General features: G+C 35.3%; 1 protein-coding gene across 1 annotated transcript in view; it reads left to right on the forward strand.

Annotated features, from left to right (window-relative positions):
- ADAM32 (ADAM metallopeptidase domain 32) overlaps positions 1–17695 on the forward strand; it is a gene marked incomplete at both ends in the record, with an annotated part of 88367 nt that overhangs the window by 9856 nt on the left and 60816 nt on the right. Inside the window, 7 exons of the mRNA XM_084876257.1 lie at positions 2245–2320; positions 6279–6355; positions 7947–8124; positions 8863–8928; positions 11591–11662; positions 11863–12029; positions 17203–17284. Of these exons, the coding sequence (XP_084732383.1) occupies positions 2245–2320; positions 6279–6355; positions 7947–8124; positions 8863–8928; positions 11591–11662; positions 11863–12029; positions 17203–17284 (718 nt within the window). The remainder of the gene's footprint in view (positions 1–2244; positions 2321–6278; positions 6356–7946; positions 8125–8862; positions 8929–11590; positions 11663–11862; positions 12030–17202; positions 17285–17695) is intronic.

A 17695-nucleotide genomic window follows, 5' to 3' on the forward strand; every position in this document is an offset into this window, starting at 1 on the left:
TATGGAAAATATTACTAGTTCTGTATCATATTTCAGAGAATTGAGAAAATAATTGAAATAACTTTTGTAGGGTTTAATTCTCTAATGGAAACTCAGTTGCTAAAAGCTGGATTGGAAATAATTTGCTATTTTCAGGAGGTCAATTTTAGCTAAATTTTGGGTGTAAAACTAGACTACATGGAATGAAGGAGAGGCTAATTTGAGACCAAAAATAGTAAGTGTAAACAAATTACCAAAAATACTGGGCAAAGAAAGAAGAAAGAGGAGGTCACATGAATGCTTTCAAAAAAAGAAGAAACAAAGTTTTTTGGCTGAGAGGAAGTTTCTTAAAGAGAGATGTGTAAACAAGTGATTCATTGTGTAAGATGCCAAAGACTGGTGTTGAGTAAAAGAAGAATTAACTTATTCCTATAGACAGAGGGGAGACTGTGGTAAATGATACACAAATAACTTTTCAAGACTATCAAAGGCAAGCAAGGGAACTCACATTGTATTTGACCATCTCATCAGGACTGTGAAAAGTGGTAAGAAATATAGGGACTGGAGCATGGGATATAGATAGAGCATGTGTACCAGTATATTGTTTTGGGGAATCCTATATAATAAAAGGCTAATATGAAAATTGTCCCCTTGACTGGGGGTTTGACCGGGAATTTGCCCAGGGGGCGGGGCTGGCCGGTCAACTACCTGTGGCCCAGTCAACTACCTGTGGCCCCTACCCCCAGTCGGCCTGATTAGCCCTCACCCATGCATGAATTCATGCACCGGGCCTCTACATAATGATTATGGCAGCATTATGCCAATTACATGATTGCAAATAACTTATGTGAGAAATAATGAGAAGCAGAACTATGACTGTGTAGAGCAGTGGTCGGCAAACTCATTAGTCAAAAGAGCCAAATATCAACAGTATGATTGAAATTTATTTTGAAAGCTACATTTTTTAAACTTCTTCAAAATAGACTCGCCCAGGCTGGGATATTTTGTGGAAGAGCCACACTCAATGGGCCAAAGAGCCCTATATGGCTCATGAGCCGCAGTTTGCTGACCATGGGTCTAGAACATGGAAGAGAGGTGTGCGTTTTAAAGCCATTTTAAAATGTAGGTGTAAATGAAACACCAAAAAGGAACCAGATAAATCTGTAAAGGTGGGGTGAATATTAAAGGTGAGAAGGAAAAACAACTCACAGATGAATGCCATGGAAACATTTAAGAGAAGAAGCAAGGATGCAGCTGAAAGAAAGGATTTACAGAAGTAGAAAGATATGAGGAAAACCAGGGGGAAATAGTATGATTGAAGTTGAGTAGATGTTTTAAAGAAGGGGAAAGTAGTCAGAAATAGGAAGTGCATTACAGTAGTTTTATTTGACTTCAAACTGCCTTTTGGATTTCACAAGTAGAGGTTCATTAGGTTAGTAACCGATATGAGATCAGTTTTAGTGAAGCATTTCCAACAGAAACTAGTCTGAGTGTTCTGGTTATGTTACATTGGATGGAGGAGTGAGCTTGAGGTAAGAAAGCCTAACTAAAATAACATGATAAATACAGGCAATGGTATCAGAGAAGGCTGAACTTATAATGAATGTAGTTTTAGTGCCTGTGTTCTGATTAATATGACTTTTACACAGTACTCTTCCACTTCATTATAAAGGAAATGTGTATTCATAGTAATACAATTAAGGAAAAATGAATGAACAGCCAACTCTCATAATCCAGTTCATATCTTTATAAATTTTAAAATGCTTTTCCTCTCATCTTGTAGTCTTTTTTTCCTTATTTTCTTTGAAGGAGTCCATTAAAATAGGACAATTACTTTGAGTAAATGTGTATTCCTTTGAATAAAAATTACATAAACATCAGGAGAAAATATTACCTTTAACAGAGGTTAGCAAACTTTTTCTCTAAAGCCCAGATAGTAAATATTTTTGGCTTTGAGTCTCTGCCAAGGTGCCCAGACTCTGCTGTTGTAGCAGGAAAGCAGCCATTGACCATAGTAAGTCAATGGTTGGCGCTGTGTTTCCATAATACTATAATAATCCTATATTATAATATATAATATATATTTGTATATATTATATTCAAAAGATATAAAAATTTAAATGTATATATATATATATTTAAACAAATAGGTTGTAAACACAGAAGGAAGGTCAGATTTGGCCTGAGGGTGTTAGCTTGCTTGTTGCTGCTTTATATGTTTCAAAATGAATAACTTAGAATTCTATCATTCTTTTTTACATTCAGATTTTTTTTAGCAGACAATTTTATGGTTTATTTATATAATAAAGGATCTATGAATTCTCAATCTTCAAATATTCAGGTAAGATTTAAGTTCTATGCTATACAGATTTTTTAAACCCCCCCCCCCTTTTTTTTTTTTACACTGAAGAAATTCTTTTATAATACAGCAGACTTTATTCATGGGGGATATAGTTAAGGAATCCATTTTTGTGTGTGCCTAATTTCCCCTATTATTATTAGTAGACTTTGCTGAAATCTTGGTAAATGAAAGGAAGTTAGAATGACTCACCACTTTCTACTCTACCTAGAACATACTACCTTTGAAAATATCCAATACCTGACTATTTAGTCTGAGGCAGTGATATCTTTTACCTTAGATTATCAAATAAAATATGACAGCTGCCAACACGAGAATGGCCATTTGGTGTGAATGAAGTAAAATTATTCCAATCGTTTTGTCAAATCGGCAAAAAATATATTTTTTTACTGTGGTGCAGAATTTTAGTAATTGGATTATGTGTGCCATAGATAAAAAAGGTTGAAAATAGCTACCCAATCCCATCCATTAAGAAATTCTACTGAACCTACCCTTTAAATTATAGTATATCTGTAATATACTCTTTTCCTCTGTCTCTATCAACTGGAAACACTCTTTTCCAAGAAGCATCTTACTTAATTGGACTAGAGGCTTGGTGCACACATTTTGTGCATGGGAGGTGTGTGGGGAAGGGTCCTTCAGCCCAGCCTACATATTCTTGAAATTCGGGACCCTTGGGGGATGTCTGACTGTGGGATTGGGCCTAAACTGGCAATCAGAGATTCCTCTCACAATTGGTACTGCTGACTCCTAACTGCTCACCTGCCTGCCTGCCTGATCACCCCTAACCACACTGCCTACCTGCCTAATCATCCCTAATCACTCGTCTGCCTTTCTGATTGCCCCTAACCATCTCTGCCTTGGCCCCCGCTGCTGCGGCTTAGTACAGAATGACATCTGGAAGGTCATTTGGCTGTCTAGTCTAATTAGCATATTATGCTTTTACTACAGGCTCAGTGCACAGAGTTTGTGCACGTGTGTGTGTGTGTGTGTGTGTGTGTGTATGTGTGTGTCTCCCTCAGCCAAGCCTGCACCCTCTCTAATTTGGGACCCTTCAAGGGCATTTGGACAGCCCTCTCACAATGGCTGGCTCCCAACTGCTCGCCTGCCTGCCTGCCTAATTGCCCCTAACTGTTCCCCTGCTGGCCCAATTGTCCCTAACTGTCCTCCCCTGCTGGCCTTGTTGCCCCCAACTGCCCTCCCTGCTGGCCCAGTCACCCCTAACTGCCTTCCCCTGCCAGCCTGGTTGCCCCTTACTTCCCTCCCTTGCAGGCCTGGTCACCCACAACTGCCCTCCCCTGCAGGCCTGGTTCTCCCCAACTGCCCTTCCCTGCAGGCCTGGTCCCTCCCAACTGCTCTTCCCTGAAGGCCTGGGTTCCCCCCTACTGTCCTCTTCTGAAGGCCTGGTCACCCCCAACTACCCTCCCCTGCACGCATGGATTCTGGTCCTTCTCTGCAGGCCTGATTGCCTCCAATTGCCCTCCCTTGCATGCCTGGTCTCTGCCAACTGCTTTCTTTGCCGGTCATCTTGTGGTAGCCATCTTGTGTCCACATAGGGGCAGCCATATTTGACCATATGGGGTGGCCATTTTGTATGTTGGAGTGATGATCAATTTGCATATTACCTCTTTATAATATAGGATTATTATAGATTATTGCCAGAACTTGAATAATCTTTCTACTTCCACACTTTGCCATCCCCTCAGTTGGTTCTCAAGACAGCAACTAGATTGATCCTATTGAAATCTAGTCAGATTAAGTCACTTCTCTGCTCAGAACTTCCACAGGATGACCACCTGATTTTCACAAAATGAAAACCAAATTCATTTCAATATCTTCTTATACAGTTTGGTCTTCTTCCCCTGTCTGATATAATTTCCTGTTACTCAACTGTTCAATCATATTTCTCTCCTTGCTGTTCTTCAGACACACCAGACATGTTCTTTCGAGAATGTTTCACTTTCCATTTTCTCTGATACAGATGTTTGTTTTCCATTGATTTCTAGGGAGTGTGGAAGGGAGCGGGAGAGACAGAGAGAAACATCAATGTAAAAGAGACACATTTATTGGTTGCCTCTTGCAGGTGCCCTGATCAGGGCTGGAATTGAGCCTACAACCCAGGTACATGCCATTGCCGGGAATTGAACCCAGGACTCTTCAGTCTGCAGGCCCATACTCTATGCCCTGAGCCAAAACATGCTAGGGCCAGATGTTCGCTCTTTTTCAAAATAGCACATGTTTTTCTTCCTCATTTCCTTCAGATCTTTGCTCAGAATCACTCTGTTAGTCCTTGACTAACTTAGATTTTAAATTGCATTCTTACGCTTAGTTCTCTTATTTTACCTGTTTTGCTTTCCCCATAATGGTATGAACATATGATGTGCCATCTATTTTATCTATTTACTTTACTAGAAGCCCGATGCACAAAGATTCGTGCAAGGATGGGCCTTCCTTTCCCTGGCTGTTGGCACCACCTTTCTCCTACGGCCCTGGAGCCGCCTCTTTCTGCTCCAGCCCCACCTTTCCATGCTGCCCAGAGGCCCTGAGCAGCTGGGGTGGTATGGAACACCTGCTTTGTCACCACGGCGATGATTCAAGCATCCTGTCCCACCCCCAGTCGCTTGGTGCCGGTGTATGCAAATTAATCCACCATTTTTGTTGGTTTAGTTTGCATACCCCTGATTGGCTGGTGGGCTACCCGAAGGTACGGTCAATTTGCATCTTTCTCTTTTATTAGTGTTGATTTTCTGCTTCTCCAGTGCAATATAATCTTTCTTGAGGCCAGGGTTTTGGTCTGTTTTATTCACTGATGTATTCCCAATAACTAGAAAAATGTCTACACATATGTTGAATTATTGAATTGGACACTGTGTTACTTTATTATATTGGATAGAACCATCAGTTTCCTTTTCTTCTTCTTTCCTCTCCTAGGCTTCGACATAAAGCAGTGTGTTAATAAATTTTACACTGATTTCTACCAAATTTTATAACATTATTGAATCTTGGAAATTATATAATAAACTTACCATTTTAAAGTGTCCTCTTTTTCTGTGATGATGTTTGCTAAATCTCTAACATAAGTATGCTGTGATCAGAGACCAAACTTTGTATGATTGCAATAATTTAAAATTTATTCTTGTGTTTCATGGCCAGAATATGGTTTCATTTTTGTAAATATTCCATGTTCTTTGAGAAGAAAGTGTATTTTGCAGTTTTAAAGTGGAGTGTTCTATCTGTATTAGGTTGTTAACATGCTGTTCTTCTATCAATTCTCAGTGCTTGGTTTATCAGTTACTGACAGAAGTGTATGTTTAAAAATCATTTACTATAAAAATATTTTTCTGTTTTTATGATTTTTTTCAATTTTGATTTTATATATTTTCAAGATATGTTGTTAAGGGAATACAAATTTAGGGTACTTATATCTTCTTTGTGAATTGAAACTTACCATTTTGAAGTGTCCCTTTTTATCACTAGTCATGCTTCTTGCTACTTATATCCACTTTTTTTTTGTATTAGAATAGCTTCAAAATCACCCTTTTGTTTTTGTTGTCTTATTATACTTTTTTCTAGTTCTTCATTCTTCCTGTATCCTTATATTTAAAATATTTCCTTTTAGCGTAATATTAGATTTAAAGATTCATAATCTTAGTCTTTTAATTGGTGACCCAAATTTATATACTGGGAAATAATTTTACCAAAAATATGAAATTAACTTTGGAAGCAGGGTGTAAGATAATAATCCCTAGTATTAATCTGATAAGATTAGTTCAAATAGTAAAAGTGGCAAATGGGTGACTTTTTTTTCTGAATATTGCTTTATTCATATTGATAGAGATTGTGTAGCCTGGAAAATATTCAGAAAATTTTATCAAATAAGAAATCATTAGAAAGTTTTTTTCAATTTCTAAGTAACCACTTTACTTTTTTTCTTTTCTAGACTCAGTGCTACTATGAAGGTTATGTTGAAGGATATCCGAATTCCGTTGTCATACTCAGCACGTGCTCTGGACTTCGGTTATGTATTTCCTACTGTTGATATGCCAACATCATAGTTATGATATTTGGCTGCATTGGATTTGTTTTGTTGATATTAAGTGTGAAGCTGGAAGAAAATTCCCATGTGGAGATTATTCAATTATACTCTGCTGTTCCTTTTACTTCTCACTGACTGGATACTTTCTTAACCTCCTTGAAAGTTTAGATTTTCTTGCATCCTTGTTCTCTCTCTATATATATATATTTTTCTTAACTATAGAAATGATAGTTGAACATTCTTGACTACAGGAAGTTGGAAAAGCTAAATTTAGGATAGTTTATTTTTTTAGCAAACAGAATATTTTGATACCTACCATGTACCAGCTACTAGCCAATGTTTGGAAATATAGAGAAATAAATATAAACAAGGCATGCTTTTCTCAAGGAAAATTATTTTCAGAGAGATGAAGTCAATTCTGTATAAACAAATAATTATTAATATGGTATTCATTTTTCTAATAATATCAGTATCTTAAAGTCTCTAAGAATTGTAGGGTTTCATCCTTAGTGCTTAAAGCATTTCCCATTATATCAGGAAATTTTTCACTCTCAATTTGTAGCATAACTTCCTTGATTAAAAAAAAATGTTTTCTGTGCTTTTACATGTAACTTTGAAATTTGTCTTTTAGGGAGTAGTCACTTGAAATGTTACCTGTATTAAGGAATAAGTGTTATAAAAGTTGTTTTCCTTCTTAAAATCTTGCTTTAAATTTCTTATTTAGACAATAGGCACAAACAAAATAAATACCTTTTCATAACTACTGTGAAATTTGTTTTTTAAATAAAATTGCTATTTATATATATTTATATAAAACCCTACACGACAGGTCAACTGTTTGACTGTTTGACCATTTGACCAGTCACTGTGTCACACATGGACCACCAGGGGGCAGACACTCAATGCAGGAGCTGGCCCCTTGCAGTCAGTGTGCTTCCATAGCAGGTGCGCCCCCGCTCAGGTGCCAGACATTGGGCTCATGGCTGGTGAGCACAGCTGCAGCAGTGCTCCTGAGGGGTGGCAGCAGGTGCAGTAGGGCCAGGATGAGTGGGAGTGGTGTTCAGCCTGGGCTCGGGCTCCTCCCCAGCTGTCTGCTGCTTTGCTGCACTACTATGATATCCCCTGAGGGATCCCAGATTGTGAGATGGCACAGGCCAGACTGAGGGACCCCACTGGTGAACAAATCTGTTCACCGAGTCTCTAATTTTATTATGTTAGCACTTGTAATCATTTTTCTAAGGTAGTATAAACCAGAGAAAAATTCATCATGATTTCTGTATTGCCTTCTTTAAGTCACTGACTTGGAGGATGGGGAACTACTTGATCATTGTTAATTCTGTGCACTACACCTAGCATTCATTACATAATTTCTGCTGCATTTATAATCATAAAGTGAAATGAGAAATTAATTGTGTGGATTGGAGATGTTTTGTCTCTTCAGAGTCATATCCAAAATATAAAAGGTTTTGGGTCAAAATATACTCAAAAATGGTCTGTATTTTCTTTTTTGATCCTGTCAGTTTTGTAAAAGTTGACCAAAAACACTTAAGTTTGTCATCCTTATTTTTACAGAGGATTACTGCAGTTTGAAAAGGTTTCTTACGGAATTGAACCTCTCGAAGTTGAAGTTGAATTTCAGCATCTTCTTTATAAATTAAAAAACGAAAACAATATGTTTGCAGTTCATACTGAAAATAGCCGTAGCTTAGGACAAAAACCAATGGACTATAGCATTTTCATAAGTGAAAAAGTAAGTTGCATATACTTTATTACTATTTTTAATATAGTTACTGCATTTTAAAATTTATTTTTAAAAAATTTATTAACTTTATGGATAGTTATAGCAAATATCCTTTTCTTAAGAATAGCTTCATCTTTTCTTAGTCTTACAATTTTCCTTGAGTGATATATCAGCATATATCAGTGTTCCCTCTTGCAACAATCTATCTTTTACTTTTAATTCTTAACTTATTTCTTATAACTTTCTAAAAATTAGTGTGTTTCAGTTTCTGCTTTTATCTCTATATTTCTGTGATTCAATAAAGCTAATATTTATAAAGGTTGCATTCATAACCAAAGAATCAATATTAATGCATTTATAGATATAATTAAAATGTCATAAGCAGGATTGTCATGTATAGCCATGTAAATTGGGCTCATGGCTGGTGAAAGCCTCTCCCACCTCCGCGAAGCCCTAAGGATGTCCAACTACTGTGGCCTAGGCCTGCTCCTTGCCTTCAGTTGGACATCCCCCGAGGGCTCCTGGATTGCAAGAGGGTGCAGGCCAGGCTGAGGGACCCACCCCCCCCAAGTGCATGAATTTCATGCACTGGGCCTCTAATGTATACATATATAGACATCAAATATTACACCTTAAATGCAGCTTTATGTCAACCATGCCTGAATGAAGGTGGAGAAAAATGTAAAAGTTTAGAATAAACAATTTACGAAAGCTTTTATGTTTTTAAATACCACTTTTCTTTTCTAGTCAGATTCAGCTCAAGACTTAATTCCTCTTTATCTAGAAATGCATATTGTGGTGGACAAAGTTTTGGTATGTGTTTTTCTTTTAAATATTTTATATGAATATATGATTATACCTCGCTAGATAGGAACTTAAAGACTAATAGTTTTACTCTTAAATCATTGAACAGTGAAAACATTTGCAAACTGAAAAAAAAACAACACATTGTCAAAATTATACTAGTTCTATCAGTAATTTTTTATTCAAAATCTTTACATGGTGCTTCATCTCTTTGGGGCTTCTGTCAACCCGTAATATTTTTAAATTGTAATATTTGTTTTACATTACATTCTTTAAGCTTTTAATTCTTGTTTGCACTTGAAGAGCCGTATATAGTCTAGAGAACATTTTGTCCTATAAAATATTTATTGGCACAAAAGTGATGGTAGTATAGCTATTTGTGGGAAATGTTTACTTTAATGTCAGGATTTTTTTAAAGCAGTTTTTATTAGTGCACCTGTTCCAATCTATTGTTTACCTGGTTTGAACGCACCTCTAGATGCCCGATTCCTGTAAACAATTTGAACACTTATGCACTTCAGGACCTTGGAGTAATAACTTGGTTTGCACTCAACCCATTCTGGTTTTGTTTCCCCTATTTTTCAAAGATTTCAAAAAACAGGGATAAAAATATATTTTCTAGATTTTGTTTCATTGATAAGCATTGGGTGTTACACCTGTGGACTACCACAAAGAATATAAATTATACTCATTACCAGTTCTATTTGTAGGATTGTAGAGCTTTGCCAGGAAACCAGAGTTGAAGGTCAAAGCCAGGTGAAATTTGGAGAAGGATATGATAATACTTGATTTATTCGAGTGTAGGGGAAAGGGGAAAGTGAACATTTAAGAGAAAATTGAGATACTTCCAGTAAATATGACTCAGTTTCCAAGTAATATTTTGGATTACCATATGTAAATCATTTTGTTTCAAGATTATGTTATAAATTTTGAGAGTTGTTTTAAAAGTTCATTGTCTAAATTATCAGGTTTGCCAACCATATAATGCTGATTAAATATATCCTTTCTATGTTCTTATACATACATATTTAGATATTCTTTAATAAACATTGATTGCCTCTGGTCTTATTTTGTTCATTAATTGGTTTTGTTCATTAAATTCCACATATAAGTGAGATCATGTGAAATTTGTCTTTCTCAGACTGGCTTTCTTTGCTTATCATAATAATCTTCAGGTCTATCTGTGCTATTGCAAAGGATAAGAGTTCCTTCTTTCTTATAGCTACATAGTAGTCCATTGTGTAGATGTAACATCTTTTTTTTTTTTTTATCTGCTCATCTACTGATGGGCACTTTGGAAATTATGCTGCTATGAAAATAGGGGTGCATGTGATCTTTCTGATAGGTGTTTTGGGAGAATCACCACTTAAAAATATAGTGTAGTGACTGGATTGCTGGTGAGAAAATTGGAGGAGGAACTATTTAAAAGATTATTTCAATAATCAAGGTATAGTTTATTAATAGGAATTAGTAATAGGAATAGAAATAAAAGGACAATTATAAAAGTTACTGATAAGATTGAATTAAAAAGGCTTGTTAAATTGATTAGATTTATCTGTTCACTTAAATTTATTGAGTATGATTACTTTTCTACTTATTGGCTATCCAGGAGTGAACAAAACAGAAAAAGTTCTGCTCTCGTGGAATGTGTAGTATAATAAATGTGGAAGGCCATAGATGATAGTACTACTCTCTGTAGTAATGGAAATGTAAGTAGGAGCTGGTTTTTTGGGTATGGATGAGGAACTTAGATTGAATATGTTTAATTTGAGGTTCATATGGAACATCAAAGGAATAGTGAACTTCAGAGTTATGATTTATAGATATAGGATTTGACATTTGTACTTCAGTATAATCTATTCAGATTTCAACACACACACACACACACACACACACACACACACATAAAATTTGTGTGTGTGTGTGTGTGGTTTTATGTGAAAGTATCACAAATGTAGCCTTGCATAACTACCCCACAGTCATGACATTCATACCATAACTACAAGATTCTTTTAATTTTTTTTAGTAACAGCCATCTCCTCTTCCTACACCTAACCCTGACAGTCACTAATCTGTTCTCTATATCTGTGATTTCAGCAGTATTGTATAAATGTTATCATGTAATATGTATCCTATTGAGATTTCTTTTACACACAGCATACTTTTCTTGAGATTTATCCAAGCTATTCCATGTGCCAAAAGTTTAGTTCCTTTTTATTACTGAGTAGTATTCCATGGTATGATTATACCACAGTTTGTTTAACTAGTTAACCATTGATTGATATATGAGTTGTTTCTAGTTTTTGGCTTTTTTGAATACAACTGTTATAAACACTTATGTGTAGGGTTTTTGCTTGTTTGTTTTTGGGCAGAGGTATCAGTTTTTATGTTGGGAGGATAAATGTCTTGGACTACAGCTGGGTCATATGGTAAGTCCATTATTTGTTTTGAAAAATATTCCAAAACTACTTCCAGAATGGCTGAGTCATTTTACATTCTCACCAGCATACATGAGTGATTCGATTTACATCCATTTTTTAAAATTTGTTATTGGTTTATAATGGTTCTAACCCCAAAGCAGCCTCAATCCTCTGAAAGTAGATGGAGAGTAAATCTTAAACATGTTACATAACAAGTTTGTATTTAATTTAAAATTAATTTTGTTTTTCAGTATGATTTTTTGGGCTCTGATAGCATGTTAGCAACAGAGAAAGTCATTGAAATTATTGGCCTTGTAAATTCAGTGAGTATTTTCTTTTTCATACTAATTTTGAAAAATTCATACTAGTTTTAAAATTATAATTTTTATTAACTTGATGTGACATTTCTGAATAATTGTCCACATAAACTGAGCATAAATTTGTCAAAACATTGAATTGATTTCTCAGTCATTAAAAATAACACAAAGGTAATTTTTTCATGTATTATCTCTTTTGTTTTTAGGTATTTGCTCAACTTAACATTACTATTGTGTTGTCATCATTGGAATTGTGGTCAGACAAAAATAAGATTTTCACAGTTGGTGAGGCAGATGAATTATTGCAGAGATTTTTAGAATGGAAAAAATCTTACCTTACCCTAAGGCCTCATGATATTGCATATTTATTCATGTAAGAATAATGTTTCAGTATTCTTAGAAAACAAAGAACTGAGATAATTTTGTAGCTTTATTTAGGCAATTTTATTTATTTCTGACTCTTCCAAAGGCAGAGGGGAAGGAAGTGTACAAAACAGAAGTTTTTCAGAAGCAAAAGCTAATGATCATCTCTGGTTGACTGGCCTCACAAGAATGTTAAAGGGACATCTTTAGCTGAAATGAAAGTATAAATCTCACTGATATATATCTATGTATCTCCAGACTTAATATAATATAATCTTGTAAAGAGGGAAGAATGGTGTTAATCACTTATAAAGCTACTTATAAAGGTTAATAGACCAAAGTAGTAAAAAACAGTCATAGCTACGATAATTTGTTAAGATAAAAAGATTTAATTGTGACACCAAAAACATAAAATGTGAGGATGGAGGAAACAAAAATGTAATCTCATAGTATGTATAAATTGAAGTTGCTTTCATCTTAAAATAGACAGATACAAATATAAGTTGTTTTATCTAAGTCTCATGCTAACCACAAAGCCAAAACCTATAATATGTACACAAAGGATAAGATAAAAGGAATCTAAGCATACTGTTACAAAATAAATAAATAAATCCCATAGAAAAAGAGTTAGAGAAGAGGAAATGAAGAGTTATAAACAGCCAGAAAAAAATGAATAAAATCGCATTAAGTACATAGCTATCAATAATTACTTTAAATGTAAATGGAATAAAATATCTCTTCAAAAGAATAGCTAAATGTATAAACAATAAGACCCAAATATATGATGCCTACAAGAGACTCACTTCAGATATAAGAATGCACACCAATTGAGTATGAAGGGATAGAATAATATATTCCATGCAAATGGAAACCAAAAGAATTCTAGGTTAACTATACCTATGTCAGATAAAATTTACTTTAAGGCAAAGAATATAAGGACAAAAAGATCATTATCTTGCATAATAAAAGCCTAGGAGGTGTCGTGCAATGTTGTCACAATATGGCCGCCACAACATGGGTGCTACAACATGGCTGCCCTCAGGTCATCACAAGATGGTTACAATGAGATGGTCGCCACAAAATGGCCACCACAAGATGGTCACCACAAGATGGCCGGCAGGGGAAGGCAGCTGGGGGTGATTGGGCCAGCTGGGGAGGGCAGTTGGGGATGATCAGGCCAGCAGGGGTGCGGTTAGGGGATGGGAATCAGGCTGGCAGGCCGAAGAAGTTAGGAGCAATCAGGCAGGCAGGCAGGTGAGAGGTTAGGAGCCAACAGTCCTGGATTGTGAGAGATGTCCGACTGCCAGTTTAGACCCGATCCTTGTGGGCCTAAACCAGTGGTTGAATATCCCCCAAGGGGTCCCAGATTGGAGAGGGTGCAGGCCGGGTTGAGGGATCCCTTCCCCCCTTGCACGAATTTTGTGCATTGGGCTCTAGTATAATGATAGAGTGGTCGATTCAAATACATATATGCTTATTTCTTGCCTGCTTGCTCTGGCTAGTACTTCTAATACAGTGTTAAATAACATTGGTAAGAGTGGGCAACCTAGTCTTGTTCCTGATCTCAGAAGAAAAGCTTTCATTTTTTCATTTTTTAGTATATCAGCTGTTGACTTGTCATATATGGCTTATATTATATTGAGATATATTCCCTCTATACCTATTTGGTTGAAATTATGATGGATGCTGAATTTTCTCTAATGCTTGTACTGCATATATTGAGATGATCATATGATGTTTATCCTTAATTTTGTTAATATGGATTATCACTTTGTTGTTTTTAGGTGTTGAACCATCCTTGCATCTCTGGAGTAATCCCACTTCATCATGGTGTATTGATCCTATTCAATTAAATTTGCTAATATTTTGTTGAGGAATTTTGCAATTATGATCATGATGGATACTATCCCATATATGTATATTTTTTCATAGTGTCCTTGTCTAGTTTTGGCATCAGGGTAATGCAGACTATGAAATAAGTTTGGAAGTGTTCTCTCCTCTCCTTTTTGAATAATAGTTTGATAATGGTTGATATTAATTATTCTTTAAATGTTTGGTACAATTCACTTGTAATGCCTTTTGGTCCTGGGCTATTGTTTTTTGGGAGATTTTTTTCTTTAATTTTATTACTAGTGATCGGTCTGTTCAGATTATCTGTTTCTTTCTGGTTCAGTCTTGGATGATTATATGTTTTAAGAAATTTATACATTTTTCTAGGTTGTCCAATTTGTTTCATAATCTTCTTTAATGATCCTTTGTATTTCTGTGATATCAGTTGAAATATCTTCTTTTTTCATTTCTGATTTTATTTATTTGTTTTTTTTCACCTTTCTTTTAGACTTGCCTGTCTAGAGGTTTGTAAAGTTTATCCTTTTAGAGAAGCCAGCTCTTAGTTTCACTGATTATTTTTTTCTATTTTTAGTCTCTGTTTCATTTATTTCCACTCTGATCTTTATTACTTTCTTCATTTTACTTACTTTGGTGTTTGTCTGTTCTTCTTTTTTCTAGTTCCTTTAGTTGGAAAATTGTTTATTGGGATTTTTCTCATTTCTTGAGGTAGGCCTCTATAGCAGTGGTTCTCAACCTTTCTAATGCCACAACCCTTTAATACAGTTCCTCATGTTATGGTGACCCCCCAACCATAAAATTATTTTTGTTGCTACTTCATAATTGTAATTTTGCCACTGTTATGAATTGTAATGTAAATATCTGTGTTTTCCGATGGTCTTAGGTTCTACAGCAGTGGTTCTCAACCTATAGGTCACTAGCTGTTCAGTTAGTTCTCTAACACTGTTATCATGACCCACAGGTTGAGAACCGCTAGCAAGGTTGCCTAAGACCATTGGAAAACACAGATATTTACATTATGATTCATAACAGTAGCAAAATTACAGTTATGAAGTAGCAATGAAAATAATTTTATGGTTTTGGGGTCACCACAAGATGAGGAACTGTATTAAAGGGTCGCGGCATTAGAAAGGTTGAGAACCACTGCTCTATAGCTATGAACTTTTCTCTTAGAACTGCTTTTGCTGCATTCTATACATTTTGGAATGTTGTGTTCTCATTTTTATTTGTCTCAAAGTAGGTTTTGATTTTCTGTTTGATTTCTTCTTTGATATTTTGGTATTTAATAGGATGTTGTTTTTTCCCCATGGATTTGTATTTTTTCAATTTCCTTTCTATAGTGGATTTCTATTAGTTTCCTGCCATTATGTTTAGAATGATGCTTTATATAATTTCAGCCTTCTTGAATTTATTAAAACTTGTTCTGAGACTTACTGTATGGTCTCTTCTGTGGGAGAAATAATGGCTGAGGGCATCTTTCTTAGCACTGAGCAGTGCTGTTTTTGGGGAATGGTAATGTGACTAAATTGAAACTATTCTTACCTTCTTTGGAGCACCTATTCTTGGATTTTTAAAAAATATATATTTTTCATTGATTTTAGAGAGGAGAGGAGAGGGAGAGAGAGAGAGGTAGAAACATCAATGAGAGAGAATCATTAATTGGCTGCTTCCTGCACACCCTCTACTGGGGATGGAGCTGCAACTGGGCATTTGCTCTTGATAGAAATCAAACCCAGGACCCCTCAGACCACAGGCCAATGCTCTATCCACTGAGCTGAACCTGCTAGAGCTATTCTTAGATTTTCATTTTCACTCCAGTGGAGCACTGTGACCTTTCCCCTGGACTCTTGGACTCTCACAAAGTTATTCTCATCTGTGGGTGGTTGTTATAATCATTGTTGCTATGGGGACATGGCAGCTGCAAACTATTAGTCTGCCATCTTGCTTATGCCAATCTACAAGATTAATATTATTAATAGTACATTATCTCCACTTGCTTGTAATTTACAAGAGAAAAAAGATTGGGGGAGGGTGGGATTAATTCAAAATAACATTTAAAAGTCAAATTAAAGAAGTGGTAAGTAAGTTAGAAGTGGGAAGGCAAAGTTAGGTACATTTAAATTCATATAAAGGAGGTTTAAAACATTCCAGGTTATGGAATCAATGAAACTAAAACAATTTCTGGTTATTTTAAAAAACTATGCACTTACATATAAAATGTATTCTCATAGTTGGAACTATAGCTGAACCTTTGAAGGAGGTTAAGGATACCAGAAACATTGAAGAAGTAAATCATTAGATCCTGACAACTGTTTTGATATGGAGAATGGGTGGTGGGCAATTTTAAGTAAAAACTATTATTGAGTCCAGCTCATCAATGGTATGCATAGATTTTTTTTTTTTGGTGGGGGAGGTTACCTAATTAAAGAACTATCTTGTACAAAGAAAGAGTGTAAAGCCAAAGTTGGGTGTTAGGAGCAAATACTTGAAAACAAGTGCTGGAGGGGTTATGTATAAACATAATAAAGCAGCAGTGGATACACCATTCAGTTGTGAAGTAAAGTGCAGTTGACACCAAAGGGGCACTTCAAACTAAGAATTGAATACCAAGCTTGTTTACACACATCCTGGAATGTTTGTTTGATGGGGGTTCTAAAGATGACATTAATATTGGTAACTTCTACACCCTTGTGGTTGAGAGTATGGATCTGGATTCAGATTGTCTAAATTCCAGTCCTTTAGTGACACTTATCAGTTGTGCTACATTGAAAACATTACCATATTTAGCATCTGATGTTTGATTTTTTAAAATGGGCATAAAATAATATATTTCACTGGCTTGAGTATTAAATGGAATAATTTATGTAGATTTCTTAAAATAGAGCTATTACTACACAATGATTTATATGGGCTCTTACTTAAAGCAGAAATAACATTACATTGTAGAATAAGAAAGTTATTCTTCTGAGAAACTGATGATCTTTTCTACATGAGGGTGAATATTTTCAATCCATATGTTAAAACTATTTGTTGTTGTCATTCAGAAGAATGTTTATAATTAAATTCTCTTATTAAAGGCTTTGGTATACTTAACCAAATGTTATGAGAATAGTAAAGGAAACCAACAAAACTTGGATTAATTGGATAAATTTTAGAAATTCAGTTTTCATTTAATTAATAAAACCTTCTTAATTTGAAACATGTACACATGGAAGATTATACCTCAATTTATTTCAGACTAGGATTTTATGAACTACAGATAAATTTTTAGCAGGAATTCTCACATTTGAAATATTTGTTGAAATGAATTATTAATGTACACTTATTTTATTTAGGTATAGAGATTATCCAGATGAAGTGGGAGCAACATTTCCTGGAAAGATGTGTAGTGCTCATTATTCTGCAGGGATTGCTTTGGTCTGTAATTATTTTAAAATTATATATTTAAGAATTACCTAATAGCCTGGACCAGTTTGCCTCAGTGGATAGAGCGTCGGCCTGCGGACTGAAAGGTCCCAGATTCGATTCCTATCAAGGGCATGTACCTTGGTTGTGGGCACATCCGCAGTGGGGGGTGTGCAAGAGGCAGCTGATCGATGTTTCTCTCTCATCGATGTTTCTAGCTCTCTATCCCTCTCTCTTCCTTTCTGTGAAAAATCAATAAAATATATTTTTAAAAATGTTTAAAAAAAGAATTACCTAATATTATAGCATTATTTTATATAGTTTACATTTATATTTATACTTAGAAAGTGCATTTATTTTCAGTAACTTAAATATTTGAAGTATAAAAGAAAATTTGAAGCGTACAGAAGGAAACGTATTCTG

Source organism: Pipistrellus hanaki (assembly GCF_964339955.1).
Source record: "Pipistrellus hanaki genome assembly, chromosome: 3".
Classification (NCBI taxonomy): Eukaryota; Metazoa; Chordata; class Mammalia; order Chiroptera; family Vespertilionidae; genus Pipistrellus; species Pipistrellus hanaki.